The 19732-nt window shown below is 41.7% G+C and overlaps 1 protein-coding gene across 8 annotated transcripts in view; it reads left to right on the forward strand.

Moving 5' to 3' along the window:
- LOC122558548 (cyclic nucleotide-gated cation channel beta-3-like) overlaps nt 1-19732 on the forward strand; it is a 201530-nt gene that overhangs the window by 153982 nt on the left and 27816 nt on the right. For all 8 annotated transcript variants that reach the window (XM_043707256.1, XM_043707264.1, XM_043707262.1 and 5 more), the window contains 3 exons: nt 4675-4816; nt 6697-6856; nt 12586-12683. In XM_043707256.1, coding sequence (XP_043563191.1) covers nt 4675-4816; nt 6697-6856; nt 12586-12683 — 400 coding nt within the window. The remainder of the gene's footprint in view (nt 1-4674; nt 4817-6696; nt 6857-12585; nt 12684-19732) is intronic.

The following is a 19732-nucleotide window of genomic DNA, read 5'->3' on the forward strand; positions in this document are numbered from 1 at the left end:
GATGGGAGATCAACCCTTATCTGATGAAGACTCCAGGAGAGTGTATCAGGAACACCTAAAAATGAGGTGTTAACCTGATGAAGTTACAACATAGTTCTACATGCAATGGATAGGGCTAAGCAATCCTACAACCTGTGGATCAGATCCAGTCTCTGCAGTTTTGCCACATCCAATTAAACAGCTAACAGGAGGTGAAGGCTCCACAAGCATTCCTATCCTCAATATTGGGAGAGCACAATACACCAGTACAAAAGACAAAGCTGAAGCATTTACCTCTATCTTCAGACAGAAATTGTGTGGGTGATTCATCTTAACTTCTTCCGAATTCTCCAACATTACAGATGTCAGTCTTCAACCAATTCAATTCAATTGTATCAAGAATTTGGATATTGCAAAAACTATGAACCTAATAACATTCAGTCAATAATATTGAAAGCTTGTGCTCCAGATCTTGCCACATTCCTAGCTAAGTTGTGCCAATACAGCTTCAAAGCTGGCATTTACCTGACATTGTGCAAAATTGCCCAGGAATGTCCTGTGCACAAAACGGAGGACAAATCCAACCTGCAGAGGGGCCAGTTACTGCCCCATCAATCTACTTGCGATGATCAAAGTGATGAAAAGGGGTAATTGACAGTGCTATCAAGTGGTATTTGCAATGGAATAATCTGATCACTGATATTCAGTTTGGTTCAGTAAATGCCACTCAGATTCTGACCTGATTACAATCTTAGTCAAACATGGACCAATGAATTTAAATCCAGAGGTAACATACGAGGGACTGCCCTTCACATCAAGAAAGCATTTGACTGAGTATGGCCTAAGGAGCTCGAACAAAATGGGAATCAACGTGAATGAGAGGGATAATTCTCTGTTAATTGGAGTTCTACTAAGCACAAAGGAAAACTGTTGGAGATCAATCACCTCAGCCCAGGACATCACAGGGTAGTATCTTCAGCTTAACCATCTTCAGCTGCTTCACCAAGAACCATTTCTCCATCATAAGCTCAGAGTTGGAGTTGTCAACTGCACAATACTCAGCATTCACATTTCCACAGATACTGAAGAAATCTGCATCTGTATACAACAAGAGCTCGACAACATTCATGTTTGGAAATTTTCCTCATCGTAATCTTAAATGGACTACTTCATATCCTTAAATTGTGCTCTCTTGTTCTGGAATTCCTGGTCATCAGAAACATCCTTCCTGCAGTTACCCTGTCTAGTCCTGTTAGAATTTTTTAGATTTCTATAAGATCCCTCCTCAATCTTCTAAACTCAAGTGAATATAGTCCTAAGCGATCCAGTTTCTCTTCCTACATCAGGCTTGCTATCCCTGGAATCAGGAAACAATATTCTGGGGTTACCAATGACCACAAACAGAACTGAACTAGTGTCACACAAATACTGCCACTGCAAGAGCAGGTTGGAAGCTGTGAATTCTGCAGTGAGTAACTCATTTCCTGTATTTTCAATTCCTGTCCAACATGGAAAAGGCACAGGTTGGAAGTTCTGCTGGAATATCCTCCACTTGCCTGAACAAGTGCAACTCCAACAACACTCAAGAAGCTTGACATCATCTTGGATAAAGCAACCATCTTGATTCACACCCTATCCACAACTATCAACATTTAATTCCTTCACCACTGATGCATTGTGTCTATCATATACAGATGCAGTGCTGTAACTCACCAAAGTTCCTTCAACAGCACTTTCCAAACCTGTGAACTCTAGCACCTTGAAAGACATGGGCTGAAGTTGCAAGGGAACACCACCACCCATATGTTCTCCTCAAAGTCACATACCATCCTAGCTTGGAAAAATATTGCTGTTCCTTCACTGTCTCTGGATCAAAATTCTGGTACTCCCTAACAGCACTCCAAGTATCCTTACATTGCAAAAACTACAGCTGTTCAAGAAGGCAGCTCATTATCATCTTCTCCAGGGCAATTATGGATGGGTTATAAATACTGGCCCAGCCAGTGAAGGCCAAATCCCATTAATAATATTTTTAAAGGCTATGTTTTGTTCTAGCACATTCACCATGAGTCAGGAAATCATGGGTCAAGGCATTCACCAGATGCTTGAACTCAAATCTTTGGTGGACACTTCATTTGACTGCAAATGAAATTTAAATTGAAGCCAATTTAGCTGTCTAAACTGAAGGTAAAAGAAATGTAGAAAACATCCCTCCATATTTCTCCAATGAGCCATTTTTTTATCCATCAATCAGGTTCAACAAAACTGATTTTAAGAGATCTGATCTTTATCTCAGTTATCTCCTCAAAACCTTCGGCCATGTTATCTCCTAGGTAACACACAAAACAGAAATACTCTGGAAAATTACTGTCTGACCACCTCAGGCAAGAAATTGCAGTGCAGAAGCTCACTTAGACCATGTGACACATGAAAAATCAATGTCATTTCTATACAGTACAATATCTATTTGAAGTCAGCTTGCTCTTGAAAAGATATCTTAGTGTTGATGGTGGGAACTTGCCATGCAAAGTTTGGCTGCTGTATTTTTTACATTCCAAAGTGATTGTAATTCAGAAATAATCATTGGCTGTACTACACTTTGGAATGTTATGAGGATTTGCAATTTTGTTTTTTATCATTATTTTAATGACCATACTGTAACCTATGTTCTTAATACTGTCTGCATGGTACAGCTTTTCCTTTGGACATTGTTCCATGAAATTATGTTTTGAAAAGGAGAAGGAGAACAGGAGTTGAGCACATCAAACATTGCTACTTACAAGTGGTCTTTTCCAGCAAGCATGATTCTTAAACACCAACACTCTCATGTGAAACAAGTCATTGCAACACCAGTGCCATTTTCTCACCTTAGCACTTCACTAATACCTGATCCTGATCCTGGCCATTAGTCTTGGGCAGTACAGTTCCTGAGATAGCCATTTTAAATATGCTACAAGGGTTCCTCAGCTGCCCAAAAAATGGTTTTGGTACCATTTTCTTGCAGTGGCGAGGAGTTGTTTTGATCTTAAAAAAATTGAAACTGTGTAGTAGCTGTTGTGGGGGCTGAACTGTTGAGGAGCCTTGGGCCTGACAGTTATTTCTTGACAGTGGTCTTCTAGATTTCGACTTGGGTAGGAGAAAGGAGCAAAGAATACTGCAATTGGAAGGAGTATAGAGAGTTCATGTCTAAAAAAATGTCCTTCCTCCCAGTGTAAATCATAAACCCAGAGAACTGCAAGTATGTTATTCAGATGATGAATAGGTTTGATAGTATATTCTTGGGGGAACATGAGATTAAATAATAGGCATGAATGAATGTTAAAATAAAACTTCCAAATGGATGTCTGAGGCTCTTCCCAGACGGTGGTGAGCCTCTGAAATGTAATGTCACTTGGAGCAATGGTGTTGATTCTCTTTTCAAGAGCAAACTGATCAAGTTCTTGACTCAGGCAGATATTGTACTATAGAGGAAATACATCAATTCATCATATGTCACATGGCCTATGTGAACTTCTGCACTGTAATTTATTGCCTGAGGTGGTCAGACAGTAATTTTCTAGAGTATTTCGGTTCTCTGCATCACCTAGGAGATGACATGCCTGTAGGGTGGTGAGGAGTGGGGCAGGAAAGTACAGTTCTGATGGTCCAGGTAACATCAATCAGGAAAGGGCTACTGGATTATTTTTGTTTTCTGCACTTTATTTTTCCTACATCCAAAGCACAAATGGAGATGGGCCATAAATGTTGTCTTATCAGTGTCATCTGTAGTCACAGAACTGATAGAAAAAATAAATAACCATCATTTGGAGCCATCGTGGAAATTGCAAACATAGTTAACTTGAAAATATTTACTTAACTGGTCCTCAGTAGCATTGAGTAAATGCAGCACAAGGTATGCCTTTAAGCTGTACCATATTTAACTTATGGTCTGGAGTCAGCTTAGCCTAGGTAGAAGGTGGGCAACTACACTGGGGGAGGGAGAAGACAAAAATAATCAGGTACGGTTTTTACCCCTGATAACTATTTGTTAAACTGATCTGGAAAATGTGAGTGTATGGATGTCAGTTAACGATAAGGTGTTAGCTGTGCTACCTTAAATGGTCAGACAGTCTGTTGCTCCCTAGAGTCAATACTGAAGAATGATCACTTGGGTGAAGTATCAGAAGACTCATGGTACCATTGGACAACATCCCAGTCAATGTTAGTACCTTCAGTAGGTGAGAGGAGAAACTATGGATATTAGGTGTTTTGTTATGATTAGAGACAGGATTAGAGCATTCAGTCCCTCAACTGTCTTCCCTTTTCATGGCTGATCTGTATCTTACTTCTGTTTACTCACCTTAATTTTATATTCCTGAAAATATTCCATAAAAATCCAACAATTTCACTTCTGAAATTTTCTTTTGATCCAGCGTCAACAACAATTCAGGAGACACAGTTCTGGATAGCGACCAACCTTTGTGTGAAGAAATGTTTCCTGACATCATCTCTGAATAGTCTAACTTGAATTTTAAGGTTATGGCCCCACTGTAGACTTAGCCAACAGAGGAAATTGTTTCTGTTTATCTATCCCATCAAATTCTTTAATCATTATAAACATCTCAAATTGATTATTGTTTATTTTTGTAATCTCAGAGGAAATGATTTGTTATAAATCCTGGAGTGTCATGCACTGTTCTTTTCCTTCTCCTGTAGTTACATGAGGTGCTACTACTGGGCTGTGAAGACTCTGATTACAATTGGAGGGCTACCGGACCCGCAGACAGTATTTGAAATCCTCTTTCAACTTGTCAATTATTTCACAGGAGTCTTTATCTTCTCCATTATGATTGGTCAGGTATGAAAGAAGCAATTCTGGTCTCCTTCCTATCGGAAAGATGTTGTGAAACTTGAAAGGGTTCAGAAAAGATTTACAAGTATGTTGCCAGGGTTGGAGGATCTGAGCTACAGGGAGAGGCTGAACAGGCTGAGACTATTTTCCCTGGAGCATCAGAGACTGAGGGGTGACCTTAAGAGGTTTACAAAATTATGAGGAGCATGGATAGGATAAATAGAAAAATTCTTTTCCCTGGGGTCGGGGAGTCCAGAACTAGAGGGCATAGGTTTAGGGTGAGAGGGAGACCGAAGGGTCTGTTTCCATGCTGTACATCTCTATGACTCTAAATGAGCACTGAAACTGTTGAAAATGCAAAAAGAAACATGGAAAGCAGGTTCATAAGCTTCTATAAAGAAGAATGGTTGGCTACTGTTATGAGCTTATTGCTTCTCTGCTTAATAAATGCTTAATAATGCTTAATAAATAATATATCTTTATTTAACAATTGATAAACTACAACTATGATATTCTACCATAGTTCTGGATATTGCTCATCGTCAACAATAATACAAGGTTTTGTATCTTGATAAGCACTTCCTCAGCCAGTTGATCTTGCCAGGTATCTGTGTGTTAAATCTGCTGGCTGTCAGACAGAACTATATGGTGTAACTGATTCAATAAGGAGTGGGGATAAGTATATACGAAGAAGTGAACAATTTGCACACCTTACCCCAAAACTAACAGCTAGAGGAGTGGCCTTGTAAGATAAAGTCATTCATTTGGCCACTGACATTTGATGTTGATAATGATGTTTCAATATCAAACCCTAACATTATGGTAAAAATCAGTGACTTGAATTAGTTACACCAGTAAATGAGACAAACAGAGAAATAAATAAGACCACTCATTCAGTTTACATACCCAACCCCATATTCCTTCACAAATAGTCTCAGGTATCAACTCAAAGGATGCAAACTAACAGACTAGATCTTTCTGTCTGTGAGAGAAATATATGATATTGAATATAAACATCTGGACCTGAGGTACAAGACAAACTATATATAAGCCTTCAGTTATTTCATTAACTCAGATTAAAGAATCACATCAGATCGCAATTATTATGACCTTACATTCAGAGGCTCGAAAATTTCCTCCTTCCAACCCCTCCCCACCCTGCAACACAATGTGGCCTGAGCACATCACTCCATTGAGTCAGTTGGTAGATGCACTTCCATTGTGATTCTAAATCATACAGAGTAGGGTTTCGATCCCTGGTCTGTGGTGAGCTACCAGATCTGAACAAGGATTGCACTGGTTAGTATTGGGAGGGCAAAAGTTTGTAACAAACACTAAATGTCTGGGCCCATGCACTGTTGGCCTTACCCCTCATTTTATCTACTATCAACTTTGGTTTCAAGAAGTTCCAACTTCATCTATTTTGTTTAATACCTAAAGAAATTTTAAAAGAATGAACTTTATTTATGAACCTAGAAGCAATTTTTAAAAAAACTTAACAAGATAATTCCATAGACGTCATAAGCCATAGCAGAGAAAGTCACACAGTGATGTGATAAGCACTGTCCAACAATGAGAACCTTGTACAGTGTTCATCTCTGGGATCATTCAAATTGTCTCCATGTTCAGGGGAGCAGAAGGGAAAATTGATCATCTCACCATAACTGTTTGTTCCTACAAATGGGATAAATCAAGACAAAGACTTTCTGAAATTTATTCACCTGTCTCTAACAGCCATGAACCACTCTTGATGAATTCTTCCTGTTTGAACTTTGCACCACTGATGTAAATCCATAATTGGGTATTTGAGTTGTATTGACTAATATTGATGGTTTGGAGTGCTTTGACTTTTTTGATTGGAATCCATTGAACTTATTTTTCCACAGATGAGAGATGTGGTGGGCGCAGCCACTGCTGGACAGACCTATTTTCGAAACTGCATGGATAACACTGTGAGATATATGAACTCTTACAGAATTCCTCGATTCGTTCAGAACAGAGTGCGCAAGTGGTATGAATTCACTTGGGAATCACAAGGAATGCTGGGTATGTCTGCCACTTTTTGCTTGAAGTGGAAATTCAACATCAGCCTCAGCTAGACTGATTAACCATTGATGTGGTACCATTTGGGGCCAGGGTTTAGTTTTTCTGTGCTGTATAACCATCAAGGTCCAGGCCTGGGATGTATGGAGTGTAATTTATCAAGAAAATTATGCTTTGGAATAGCAAATTACACCAGGAATGCACAGCTGCATGGAGCTAAAATGTCATCGCACATCATGGAACAAGACATTGTGCAGGAATCCTGGAAGTCACTTTCATAACCCAAGCAGAGTAGCAGCAGAAAATCGAAAGAGCTGAAGATGCCGGAAATCAGAAACAAGAACAAAAAGAACTTGCTGGAAAACTCAACCAGTCTGGCAGCATTTGTGAGAGAAATCCGAGTTAACGTTTCAGGCCCAGTGACCTTTCTTCAGAAATTGTTGACATGTTTAGCGGAAGCTAGCGACAGCAGATGAGTGACATTTCCAGGAATTTCTTTAGTATCTTGCAGAGGCAGAACTTATGTTCAACCTTTAGAAGGCAGTCGTGGGTTCGAGGTGAAACCAAGGTTGTGATTTTCCTAAAACAAAAACAGAAAATGCTGGAGAAACTCCACAGATCTGGCAGCATAGTGTTGTACAGCACAGAAACAGATCTTTCAGTCTAACTCATCCATGCTGACCAGATATCCTAAACTAATAGTCCCATTTACCAGCATTTGGCTCATATTCCTCTAAACCCTCCCTATTCATGCACCCATCCAGATGCCTTTTCAATATTGTCATTATTCCAGCCTCCACCACTTCCTCTGGCAGTTTATTCCATTCACGCACCACCATCCGCATGAAAAACGTTCCCCTTAGGTTCCTTTTAGATCTTCCCCCTCTCACTTCAAACCTATGCCCTCTAGTTTCGGACTCCTCTACCCTGGGGAAAAGATCTCGGCTATTCACCTTATCCGCATCCCTTATGGTTTTATAAACTCTTTAAGGTCATTCCCTCAGCCTCGGGCGCTGCAGGAAAAATAGCCCCAGCCTACTCAGCCTCTCCCTTATTGCCAAAACACTCCATCCCCGACAACATCCTTGTAAATCTTTTCTGTACCTTTCAAATTTAACAACATCTGTCCTTTAGCAGGGAGACCAGAATTCAATGCAGTATTGCAAAAGTAGGCTCACCAATGTGCTGCACAGCCACAACATATATCCCAACTCCTATACTCAATGCACTGACCAATAAAGGCAAGTGTAACAAAGAGCTCCTTCACTACCCTGTAAATCTGTGACTCCACCTTCAAAGAACTAAGAACCTGCACCCCAAGTTCTCTGTTCGGCAACGCTCCCCAGGTACCTACCATTAAGTATATGTCCTACCTTTAATTGCCTTATACAATGCAACACCTCACATTTATCTAAATTAAACTCCATCCTCAATCTTTGGCAATAACCTTGTTCACTTGCCACTACACCACCAATTTTAGTGTCATCTGCAAACTTACTAAGAATCCCTCTTCAATTAACATCCAAATAATTTAAATAAATGTCAAAAAGTAGTGCACCCAGCACCGATCCTTGTGCCACACCACTGGTCACAGGTTTCCAATCTGAAAAACAACAATCCACAAGCACCCTCTGCCTCCTACCTTCAAGCCAATTTTGTATCCGAATGGCTAGCTCAAATGTGACCTAACTTGCTTACCAGACTAACATATGGAACCTTGTCAAATGCCTTGCTGAAGTCCATGTAAACAACGTTCACTGCTCTGCCTTCATCAATCTTGTCACTTCTTCAAAAACTCACTTAAGGTAGTGAGACACAATTTCCCATGCACAAAGCAATGTTGGCCATCTCTAATCAAATCCCTTTTCAAATACACGTAAATCCTGTCCCTCAGAATCCCTTCCAACAACTTACTCACCACTGACCTCAGGCTGATCGGTCTACAGTTCCCTGGCTTTTCCTTACCACCTTTCTTAAATAATGGCACCACATTAACCTATCCTTCAGTCTTCTGGCATCTCACCCGTGTCAATTATACAACTATCTCAGCAAGGGTCCCAGCAATCTCTTCCCTAGACTCCCATGAACTTCTGGGATACACATGATCAGGTCCCGGAATTACCTACCTTTCTGCATTTAAAGACATTCAACACCTCCTCCTCTGTAACATGGACACTTCTCAACGTATCACTAATTATTGCTCCAAGTTCTCTGTGTTCCATATCCATCTCCAATGTAAATACTGAAGTGAAATACTCATTTAATATCTCACACATCACCTATGGTTTCACATATTGATAGCCATGCTAATCTTTAAGAGGCCCTATTTTCTCCCCAGTTACTCTTTTTGTGGAGAAAGAGAGACAGAGTTCACATTTTGAGTCTGACATGATTCTTTGTCAAAATATATAAGACTTAATGTTAACTCTTTTTCCATCTCCACAAACAGTGTCCGAGCGGCTGAGCTTTTCCAACACTCTGTTTTTATTTCAGGTCTTCAGCATCTGCTGTATTTTGAGCTTATTTTTTATGAATTCCCAAAGCCGGGAGTCCTGGGCCACAGTTAGGATATGCACAAGGTATGGTAGCTGCTGACTCTCAGTCTGGCTGTCCCCAGAGTTAGAACTTGATGGGGAGAGGAAAGCTGCTGCTGGTTTCAAGGGTCTGCAAGCAGGATGCTGCATCACACTGGGGCTTTTAATATTGGTGGGTGGATCCAGCTGAGATTAATGAAGTTGCGGTTACATTGGTACAGTCTCTGTTCGGTACCAGTTTTGGATGAGCCTTTCATGGGGCGGCACGGTGGCTCAGTAGTTAGCACTGCTGCCTCACAGCACCAGAGACCCAGGTTCGATTTCAATCTTGGTGATTGTCTGGGTGGAGTTTGCACATTCTCTCTGTGTCTGCAATTGTTTCCTCCGGGTGCTCTGGTTTCCTCCCACAATCTAAAGATGTGCAGGCTAGATGCATTGGCCATGCTAAATTGTCCACAGTGTTCAGGGATGTGTAAGTTGGGTGCATTAGTTAGGGGTAAAATGTAGGGGAATGGGTCTGGGTGGGTCACTCTTCAGAGGGTCGGTGTGGACTCGTTAGGCTGAAGGGCCTGTTTCCATACTGTAGGAATTCCACATCCCTAAGTCATAAGATTGTGGAATCAAACCCTATTTTAGAGATTTGAGCACATAAATCAGGCTGATAGTTAAGTGTAATATGGAAATAGTTCTCCAGTCAGTTCTGCTATAACATGTCTTTCATTAACGCAAATTGGCTGTAACACGATTGGTGAATTGGGAACGCTGTTTCTAAAACGCAAACTTGTAAAACATGTGTTAGCTATAGCACAATTAGATCGCCAACAGCTTAAGTATTATTTGTATTGTGCAATTTTAGTATAGCATGGGGTCACACAGGAGTGGAAGTATCGCATTGTAGAAGAAATGACTGGACACTTTTGGAGGCGTTAGCTTTCAAGTGAGATGTTTAACCTAGATCCTGCCATCTCAGATAAGCACAAAATCCAGTGACACAATTTGAAGGGGAAATGGGCCATGATAGATTTTTTTTTCTAATCAACTCGTTCAGAGATATTATGACATACCTCTGAAGTAGATGGTACTTGAACCTGAACCTCCTAGCCTCCCTCAGGAGAGGGACACTACCACTGCACCACAAGAGTTGTGGTATCCTAACTAAAATTTATCCCTCAATCAAAATCATTTTAAACAAATAGATGATTTGATCATATTTTTGGGAGATGGCTATGCATGAACTATATTCCCTGCAACAGGCCCCACACTAGAAAAAAGTTATTTGTTCAGTATAAAATGCTTTGGGTTGTCCTGACATTTTGAAAGACACTTTTGAAGTTCTGAAGAAGGTTGAATTCTGAAATGGAAAGCATCTGTGACTCACTTTCTTCACTTTTGCTAATACCCCAAGAATTAAGAGTAGATGGTCTAGAAGTTGCCCAAGGGGCCCATAAAATTCAGGACATTAGCAATCCCTACAGAACCTGTCACTTTAGTACCAATTACAGCTAGGCTGCAGTTAAAGTTTCAGCATGTGGATTAACACCAATTTCTCCAGGTTGGAACAACATCAGATGGGGTAGCAGACACATCTGACAGGTGGTTGTCTGACAGACCAGCATCTCGATGTGTATCTTCACCAGCATTCTCCCGTTTAGTTACCCCACTGAGCGCCTCATAAGAGAGAACACAGCTGTATCCTTGCCCTCAAATGAGCTGGCACACACAAATTATTCTTCCCTCCTGGCCATACTATAGCCTTCTAAAACTCTGGTCATGCTGATTCCAAATCCATTTTTGCCTCTAAGATACAGACACCTGAACTGGTTGATACAAGTGTTAGGGCCTCTTCACAAGTTCTGTGGTATAGCTGTGCCTCCTCGTACAGATTGTGTTATGACTGAACAGGTCATAGTTCTTTGGATGTTGAAAGCAAGAAATCAAAGATTGGAATAGGAAAGGAAGGTGGGAGGAAATCATGGTCACATTATCTGCTCAACATTCCGGATAGCAGGATGATGGTGAGAAGGTACATGTGTCACGGACATGTCATCCTCAATGTTCTTAGAAATATTAGGTGTCACGGACTTTGTTGCAACTGTCCTTATGTTGCAGGGAACCATCTCATTTATAAAGTTCGGAAGATGTAGATGTCCTTGTCCTCACCAGTTCTACTCATCTCCCTTCTGTTATGTTCAACTTGTTCCATGAGAGAGAGTAGAATATCAGTGATTACCCAAATACAATGTAATACAATGTGCCTGGAGATGTGTGCAAGGAGCTAAGTGTGAAGCTGGCAGCATTGGAATATGTCAAGGTGAAGTGCCAAATTGTGCTGCCAGGTGAGTGATGTAATGTGATTCATTGAGTAGCAGGAGAGGCTGGTGATCAGCAGGTTGGAGGTGTCATGTGAAGATGCTCACCAGACCACTCTTGAAGTTATTTCACATCAGGTGGAACCTTTGCTTGGTCTTCAGCGACCAATTCTGGGAATGGCTTCTGTGCCCACCGACCCACTCCCTTCTTAATGTTTACTCCCCTGCCCCAACCCTTATGTCTGTGCAATGTCTCCTCCAGTCCCCCTCAATGACCAAACTCTACAGCACTTCATCTGTGAACCAAAGAGCCCTCTCTTTGCCTTGGTGTCTGATTTTCATTCTTCAGAATTGCAGTAATAACATTCAATAGCAGGCTTTGTTATTCAGTAAAACCTCCCTTAAGGAGGAACATATTGCATTTAAGAAAAACAGACTGGCTGCCCCAAATGCTATCAGCACAGGCTCCTGTTGTCACTGTTGAGCACTCAAAAAAACCAACAATGTGAACCTTGCTTGGAACAACACTACAATTTGGTAAATTAAGAGACAGCACCGCATTTGTGTGCCATCTACCTCCAAAATAACAAGCAAAGTGTGTTAGCTGCAAATCACGACCTTGCACCCAAAAATGATATCAACTTATGCTTTTAGGAAATAGATGGTTTCATGGGACAGGAATTTGGTATTATATGGTGCTGTTCCTACTACCTGTCTCAGAAATGTCTGGAAATAACCCACCAAAAGTTGGGCCACCCTTCCTTAACTTGGGCTGTGAAATTGGAAATATTGGAAGTTCGGCCTTAATTATTTTTGCCGCCTGGATAATAAAGGAGTTTTCTAGCCGGCAGAATTCTAATTTCAGCTCTCTTTCTTGTTTTGTTTCCAGATGAGACAGAGCTGTTGGTGCAACTTCCTGACAAGATGAGACTGGACATTGCCATTGATGTTAACTATAGCATCGTCAGTAAAGTGGCACTGTTTCAGGTATGGAGATTAATATTAGGAGAAAAGCATTCAGACAGTCAGTAATCATGAAATGGAAAATGCTTAAATGAGTCGTCAAGACCTCCAGGTTAATGTTGAAATCTAAGCAAATACCTCAGTGCTCCACTCCTCCACTGTGGAAAGAAAGGAGTGATGTTTGTGGAATGGACAGGGCTTTGCAGTTCAAAAGTACTGAAACAACTTGACTGTTTTGTACGTAAGATTGCCTTAGCAGCAAATATTCCCTATTCTTTACTCCAGATTTGACAAGCTGGTTAATTTTGTACAACAGTGATAATGCATAGAATGAAAGATAGTTTGAACACCCAAGAACACTTGGGCTGTTAGCAGTTGGGAGAGAGGTGAAGCTTGTGATTCTAGAATGGGAATGCAATGTGGCTCCAACATGCCCACAGATGTCAATTAAGTGGCTGTTCAGAATAAACATAAAAAATTTATGTGTGAGACCAATGGGATGCAACACCTGAAGGTGTCAAGGAGACTTTAAACATACCGAACAGTGATCTCCTGTGACTACACTGATGATCAGCTTGCTCAATCAGCAAGTCACTCCCTGCAGATTATGTCCCAGATTGTGAAACATTTTATGTCTTTCCCTTTGAAGACAGGGGTTAAAAATCTAGTATCAACTCCACTGCAGTCTGCTGGTGGGACTGGATATCCTTGGGTGTACTAGCCTGTATTCAAGCATTAGTGTGCTGTGAAGTCACAGTAAGAAACTGTCCCCGAGTGTTGCAGGAACCCTCTCTCAAACCAGGGTTTCAAACCAGTTTAAAAAGGAATCCAAATAAAGGAACTTCCATCAAATTACAAAAATTAGAAAATTTAAAATTGCTTGTTCAACTGCCAACATCACTGCGACCAGTAATGTTCACTGCAAATGCTATAAGTTCAATTATCTTGAATAATTCAGAGACTGATTGATATCACCTTTATTTTACCTTTTATCTTCTTAGAGTCGCCTCTTATTTCCAATCTCTGTGTATGTATGTTCCATTAAGAGGGGGGAAATAAAGTATGAGAGCAAATTATAAGGAACATAAAACTGGTTGTAAAAGCTTCTTTAAATTTGTAAAGAGGAAAAGGTTAGTAAAGGCAAATGAAGTTCCCTTACAAACAGGAGCTGGGGAAATTATGATGGGGAACAAAGAAATGGCAGAAGAATTGGACATATACTTCATAAAATAACTGCACAGAGGCTAGTACACCCAAGGATATCCGGTATCCCATCGCTAAGTCACCCTTTATTTACATGTGCACAGTACATGGGCTCTGACCAGCCAGCTGACAGCCAGTCCCTAGAATCAGGAGACTCTCTGAATCTCCTGTTTGAATCTGTTAGCAAGGGCTCCCTGATTGTTCCAGGTTAACAACCTTGATCAAGGATCTCACGAGATCCACCTGGTCCTCATTCCAATCACTATACTTGATTCTGTCTTCACAAAACTGGGCACAAATGACCTCCAAGAAATGTTAGGGAACTAAGTGAGAGCCTCGATTCAGAAGGAGGAATTGAAGGAAATCTGTATCGATAAGCAAATAGTACTAGGGCAATTAATGGGGTTAAAGGCTGACAAATCACCAGGGACTGATAATTCACATCTCAGAGTTCAAAAGGAAGTAACTGTGGAAATATTAGATGCATTGGTAGTCAACTTTCAAAATTTTGTAGCCCCTGAAGCAGGTCCTACAGGTTGGAGGGTTGCAAATGTAACCCCATGCCCACAATTTAAAAAGAGAGGAGAGAAAAAAAAACAGAATTACAGGCCAGTTAGTTTAATATCAGTAGTGGGGAAAAGCTAAAGTCTGTTATAAAAGATGTGATAACAGACATTTGGAAAGCTTTAATGGGACTGGACAAAACCAGCATGAGTCTATGGAAAGCAAACTATGTTCAACAAATTTGAGTTAAGGAAAGAGTTCTTCACTCAGAGGTAGTGAACCTGTGGAATTCTCTACCATAGAAGCTTGTGGAAGCCAAGTCACTGAACATATTGAAGAAAGAGATTGGTTCAGTTTTGAGGATACAACTGGTTGAATATATATGGGCAAACTAGTGGATATGATACATTTGTATTTTCAGAGGCTTTTAACAATGTCTCATCTAAGAGGTGAGAGGACAAAGATTTGGGGTAATATGGATTGAAAACTGTTTGACAGACAGGAAACAGAGAGTGGGAATAAATAGATCTTTAACTGTCTGGCAGAAGTAACTACTGAGGAATTGTAAGGATTAGTACTTGGCCTCAAGTATTTACAACATACATAAGTGACCTCGAGGAAGGAACCAATTGCAGCATTTCCAAGTTTCTTGATAACACAAAAGTGCCTGGGACTGTGTGATGTAAAAAGGATTCAAGGAGGCATCAAGGTGATTTATATAAGTTGAGTGAATTGGCAAATGCATGCCAGATGCAGTACAGTGTGGCTAAATGTGAAGTTAAACACTTCAGTGTGAAAACAGAAATGTGGAATATTATTTAAGTGGTGACATATTGGGAAATATATTCTGGGTGTCTTTGTACGTTCATCAATGAAAGTGGGTGCAGCAAGCAGTTATGAAGGTAAATGGTATATTGGCCTTCATTACAAGAGGATTTGAATTCAGAAGTAGGGATATTGTACTCCAGTTATATAGGACCTTCGTCAGAGCAAATATAGAGTATTGTATACTTTTATGGTCCCCATACGTAAGGACAGATATACTTGTCATAGGGGGATAGGGGGAGTGCATTGGAGGTTCACTTGGCTAATGCTGGGGATTACAGGACTATCTTGTGAGTGGAGACATGTTTGACTTGGCCTGTACTCACTAAAGTTTAGAGCTGAAAATGTGTTGCTGGAACAGCGCAGCAGGTCAGGCAGCATCCAGGGAACAGGAGAATCAACGTTTCGGGCATAAGCCCTTCTTCAGGCTTATGCCCGAAATGTCGATTCTCCTGTTCCCTGAATGCTGCCTGACCTGCTGCGCTTTTCCAGCAACACATTTTCAGCTCTGATCTCCAGCATCTGCAGACCTCACTTTCTCCTCACTAAAGTTTAGAAGAGTGAGAGAGGATCTGATTGAAAGGTATTAAGTTATAACAGAGCTGGACAGACTATATGAAGTGAGGATGTTTTCCCTGGTTGGAGAGTCTAGAGCTAGGGGTCACAGTCTCAGGATACAGGGTAGGCTGTTTAGAACTGAGTTACGGAAAGAGCTCATCACTCAAGAGTTAGTGAACCTGTGGATTTCTCTACTCTAGAAGCTTGTGGAGGCCAAGTCACTGAATATATTCAAGAAAGAGATTGGTACATTTTTAGATGTTAAAGGTATCAAGGGATGTGGGGAGAAAGTAGAAAGGTGACATTGAGATCATATGATCAGCCTTGATCATAAGGAATGATCAGCCTTGATCATATGGAACGATAGAACAGCCAAATGGCCTACTCCTGCTCCTGGGTTCTGTGTTTCTATGTTAATGACTCTCTTTACATTTAATAATTAACAAACTCACTCTTTGTTAATTCAAGAAAGCCTGATACAATTGACTCCTTTTAAAGTTAATTTGTATCTAGCAGCAGGTTATCCACAAGGGAAAATATCCTTTCTAACCTTATTGCAATTATCTGATGGGGTTAGTGAATAAAGAAGGAGAGTTGATGCATCCCTTAACACTCAGGGACTTGACATTTTGGGACATCCACCTAGAACTGTAATGGTGTGGTGTAACCTCCTCTCGGGCCTGGTTGTAACAGTAACTACTTGCTGAGAACAGAACCTTACCCGTTGGTTTCAGCAGTGAATTTATTGTAGACATCAATGAGCTCTTTTCAGATTGGTTTTAACTTGTTTTCAAATTTTACTTGAGTAGCACAGGTTTCACAGGACTTGTAAAACTGTCCTGTGAAACAGAGGTGAACTTTTTTTGTCAAGAGGTACGAGGAAGGTGCGGAGGACTGCTGGGAAGGTCAGTAAAACTGTTTAAAATACTTACCTCAGGCTTCAGGGCCTCCATTTGTCGAGAGGTGCAAGGGAAGAGCAGAGGACTGCTGGGAAGGTGAGTACAAAACAAAATTTTTTAAACAGAGCAGTGAGGATAGAGGCCAGAGAGAAATGAGGGCTGCCGGGAAGTTTTTAAGTGGGTGAGATCTCCAGCTCCTCTAAAACCGAGTTAGGGAACTGGAACTGGAGCTGGATGAACTACGGATCATCCAGGAGGCTGAGGGAGAAATTGAGATGATGCATAGGGAGGTGGTCACTCCTCAGACACAGGATAAGGACAGCTGGGTTAGTCAGGAGGAGGAAAGGGAACCAACAGACAGGGCAGGGATCCCCTGTGGCTGTTCCCCTCAGCAATAAGGACACCGTTTTGGGTACTGTTGGTGGGGACAGCCTACAAGGGGGAAGCTATGGTTGTCAAGTCTCTGGCACTGACCCTGGCACTGTGGCTCAGAAGGGAAGGGGGGAGAACAGAAAAGCGCTAGTGATAGGGGACTCAATAGTTAGACAGATTGACAGGAGATTTTGTGGTCAGGAACGGGACTCTCGGAAGGTATGTTGCCTCCCAGGTGCCAGGGTCCAGGATGTTGCCGATCGGGTTTACAGGATTCTGAAGGGGGAAGAGTGAACAGCCAGAAATCATAGTACATATTGGCACCAACGATATTGCCAGGGAAGGGATTGAGGATTTGAAAAGCAACTACAGAGAGCTAGGTTGGAAGCTGAAGAGCAGGACGAATAGAGTAGTGATCTCGGGTTTGCTACCGGTGCCACGAGATAGTGAGATGAGGAACAGTCAGCGAATGCAGCTTAACACGTGGCTGCGAGGCTGGTGCAAGAGGGAGGGCTTCAGATACCTAGACCATTGGGATGCCTTCTGGGGAAGGTGGGACCTGTACATAAAGGATGGGTTGCACCTGAACTGGAGGGGCACAAATGTTCTGGATGGGAGATTTGCTTGTATGGTTCGGGAGGGTTTAAACTACTCTGGCAAGGGAGTGGGAATCAGAGCTACCTATCTGAGAGGGGGCAGTTGTAGATGGGGCAGTGACAGGATGTAGTGAATCTATCGGGAAGGTTTCTCACATGATGAAACAAGGGATCGGTTAAAGTGTGTCTGCTTTAATGCAGTGAGTGTCAGAAATAAGTGTGACGAACTTAGAGCATAGATCAGTACTTAGGGCTATGATGTTGTGGCCATAACAGAGATGTGGGTTTCACAGGGGCATGAATGGTTGCTTGATGTTCCAGGGTTTAGAATGTTTAAAAAGAACAGGGAGGGTGGAAAAAGAGAAGAGGATGCAGCATTGCTAATCAGAGAGTGCATCACAGCTACAAAGGTTGTTGAGGAAGGTTTGTCTACTGAGTCAGTATGGGTGGAAGTTAGGAACAACAAGGGAGCAGCCACCTCATTGGGGTTTTCTACAGACCTCCTAATTATAGTACAGAGATTGAATAACTCATAGGCTGGCAGATTTTGGAAAAATGCAGATGTAGCGGGGTTATTGTTGTGGGAGATTTCAACTTTCCCAATATCGACTGGAACCTCCTTAGTACAGATGGTTTGGATCGAGCCGTTTTTGTCAAGTGTGTTCAGGAGAGTTTCCTCACTCAGTATGTGGTCAGGCTGACGAGGGGAGAGGCCATTTTGGATTTGGTTCTCGGCAATGAGCCAGGACAGGTGTCATATCCCACAGTGGGAGAACACTTTGGTGACAGTGACCACAATTGCCTCACATTTGCCATAGCCTTGGAGAGGGAAATGAGCAGTTACCAAGGGATGATATTTAATTGGGGAAAAGGAAATTATGACACTATCAGACAGGAATTGGGAAGTACAGACTAGGAGCAATTGTTCCACAGAAGGGACAAAGCAGACATGTGGAGACTGTTTAAGGAGCAGTTGTTGTGAGTGATACACAAATGTGTTCCTCTGAGACAGGTAAGAAGGGGTAAGGTTAAGGAACCTTGGATGATGAGAACAGAGGAGCTTCTCGTCAAAGAAAGAAGGCAGTTTATGTAAGGTGGAGAAAGCAAGGATCGAGTACAGCTTCAGAGGATTACAGACTTGCTCGAAAAGAGCTCAGAAATGGACTGAGGAGAGCCAGGAAGGGGCATGAAAAAGGCTTGGCAGGAAGGATTAAGGAGAACCCAAAGGCATTTTACTCACACATAAGGAATAAAAGAATGATCATGGAGAAGGTAGGGCTGATCAGCGATAGCATAGGGAATTTGTGCATAGAGTCTGAGCAGATAGGGGAAGCCCTAAATGAGTTTTTTGCTTCTGTTTTCAGTAAGGAAAGGGACCTTGTTGTGAATGAGAACAGGTTTGAATAGATCAAGATTGATGAAGTTGGTGTGCTGGAAAGTTTGGCAAACATTAAGATTGATAAGTCCCCAGGGCCAGACCAGATTTATCCTAGGCTGCTTCGTGAAGTGAGAAAGGAGGTTGCTAAGCCGCTGGCGAAGATCTTTGCCTCCTCACTGTCCATGGGAGTCGTACCAGAGGATTGGAAGGAGGCGAGTATTGTTTCTCTTTTCAAGAAGGGTAATAGGGAAATCCTGGCAACTACAGACCAGTCAGTCTTACATCCGTGGTCAGCAAGGTTTTGAAAAGAATTCTGAGGGACAGGATTTATGACAATTTGGAAAAGCATAGCGTGTTTAAAGGCAGTCAGCATGGCTTTGTGAGGGGCAGGTCATGCCTCACTAATCTTATTGAGTTCTTTGAAAAGGTGTCAAGATAGGTCGACGATGGTCGAGCAGTGGATGGACTTCAGCAAGGAAGTTGATAAGGTTCCCCATGATAGGCTCATTCATAAAGTCAGGTGGTATGGGATACAGGGAGATTTGGCTGTCTGGATTCAGAATTGTTTGGCTAAGAGAAGGCAGAGAGTGGTTGTAGATGGAAAGTATTCTGCCTGGAGGTCAGTGTTGAGTGGTGTCCCGCAGGGCTCTGTTCTTGGGCCTCTGCTCTTTGTAGTTTTTATAAATGACTTGGATGAGGAGGTTGAGGGGTGGGTTGTTTATTTTGCCGATAACACAA

Source organism: Chiloscyllium plagiosum, chromosome 17 (assembly GCF_004010195.1).
Source record: "Chiloscyllium plagiosum isolate BGI_BamShark_2017 chromosome 17, ASM401019v2, whole genome shotgun sequence".
Classification (NCBI taxonomy): domain Eukaryota; kingdom Metazoa; phylum Chordata; class Chondrichthyes; order Orectolobiformes; family Hemiscylliidae; genus Chiloscyllium; species Chiloscyllium plagiosum.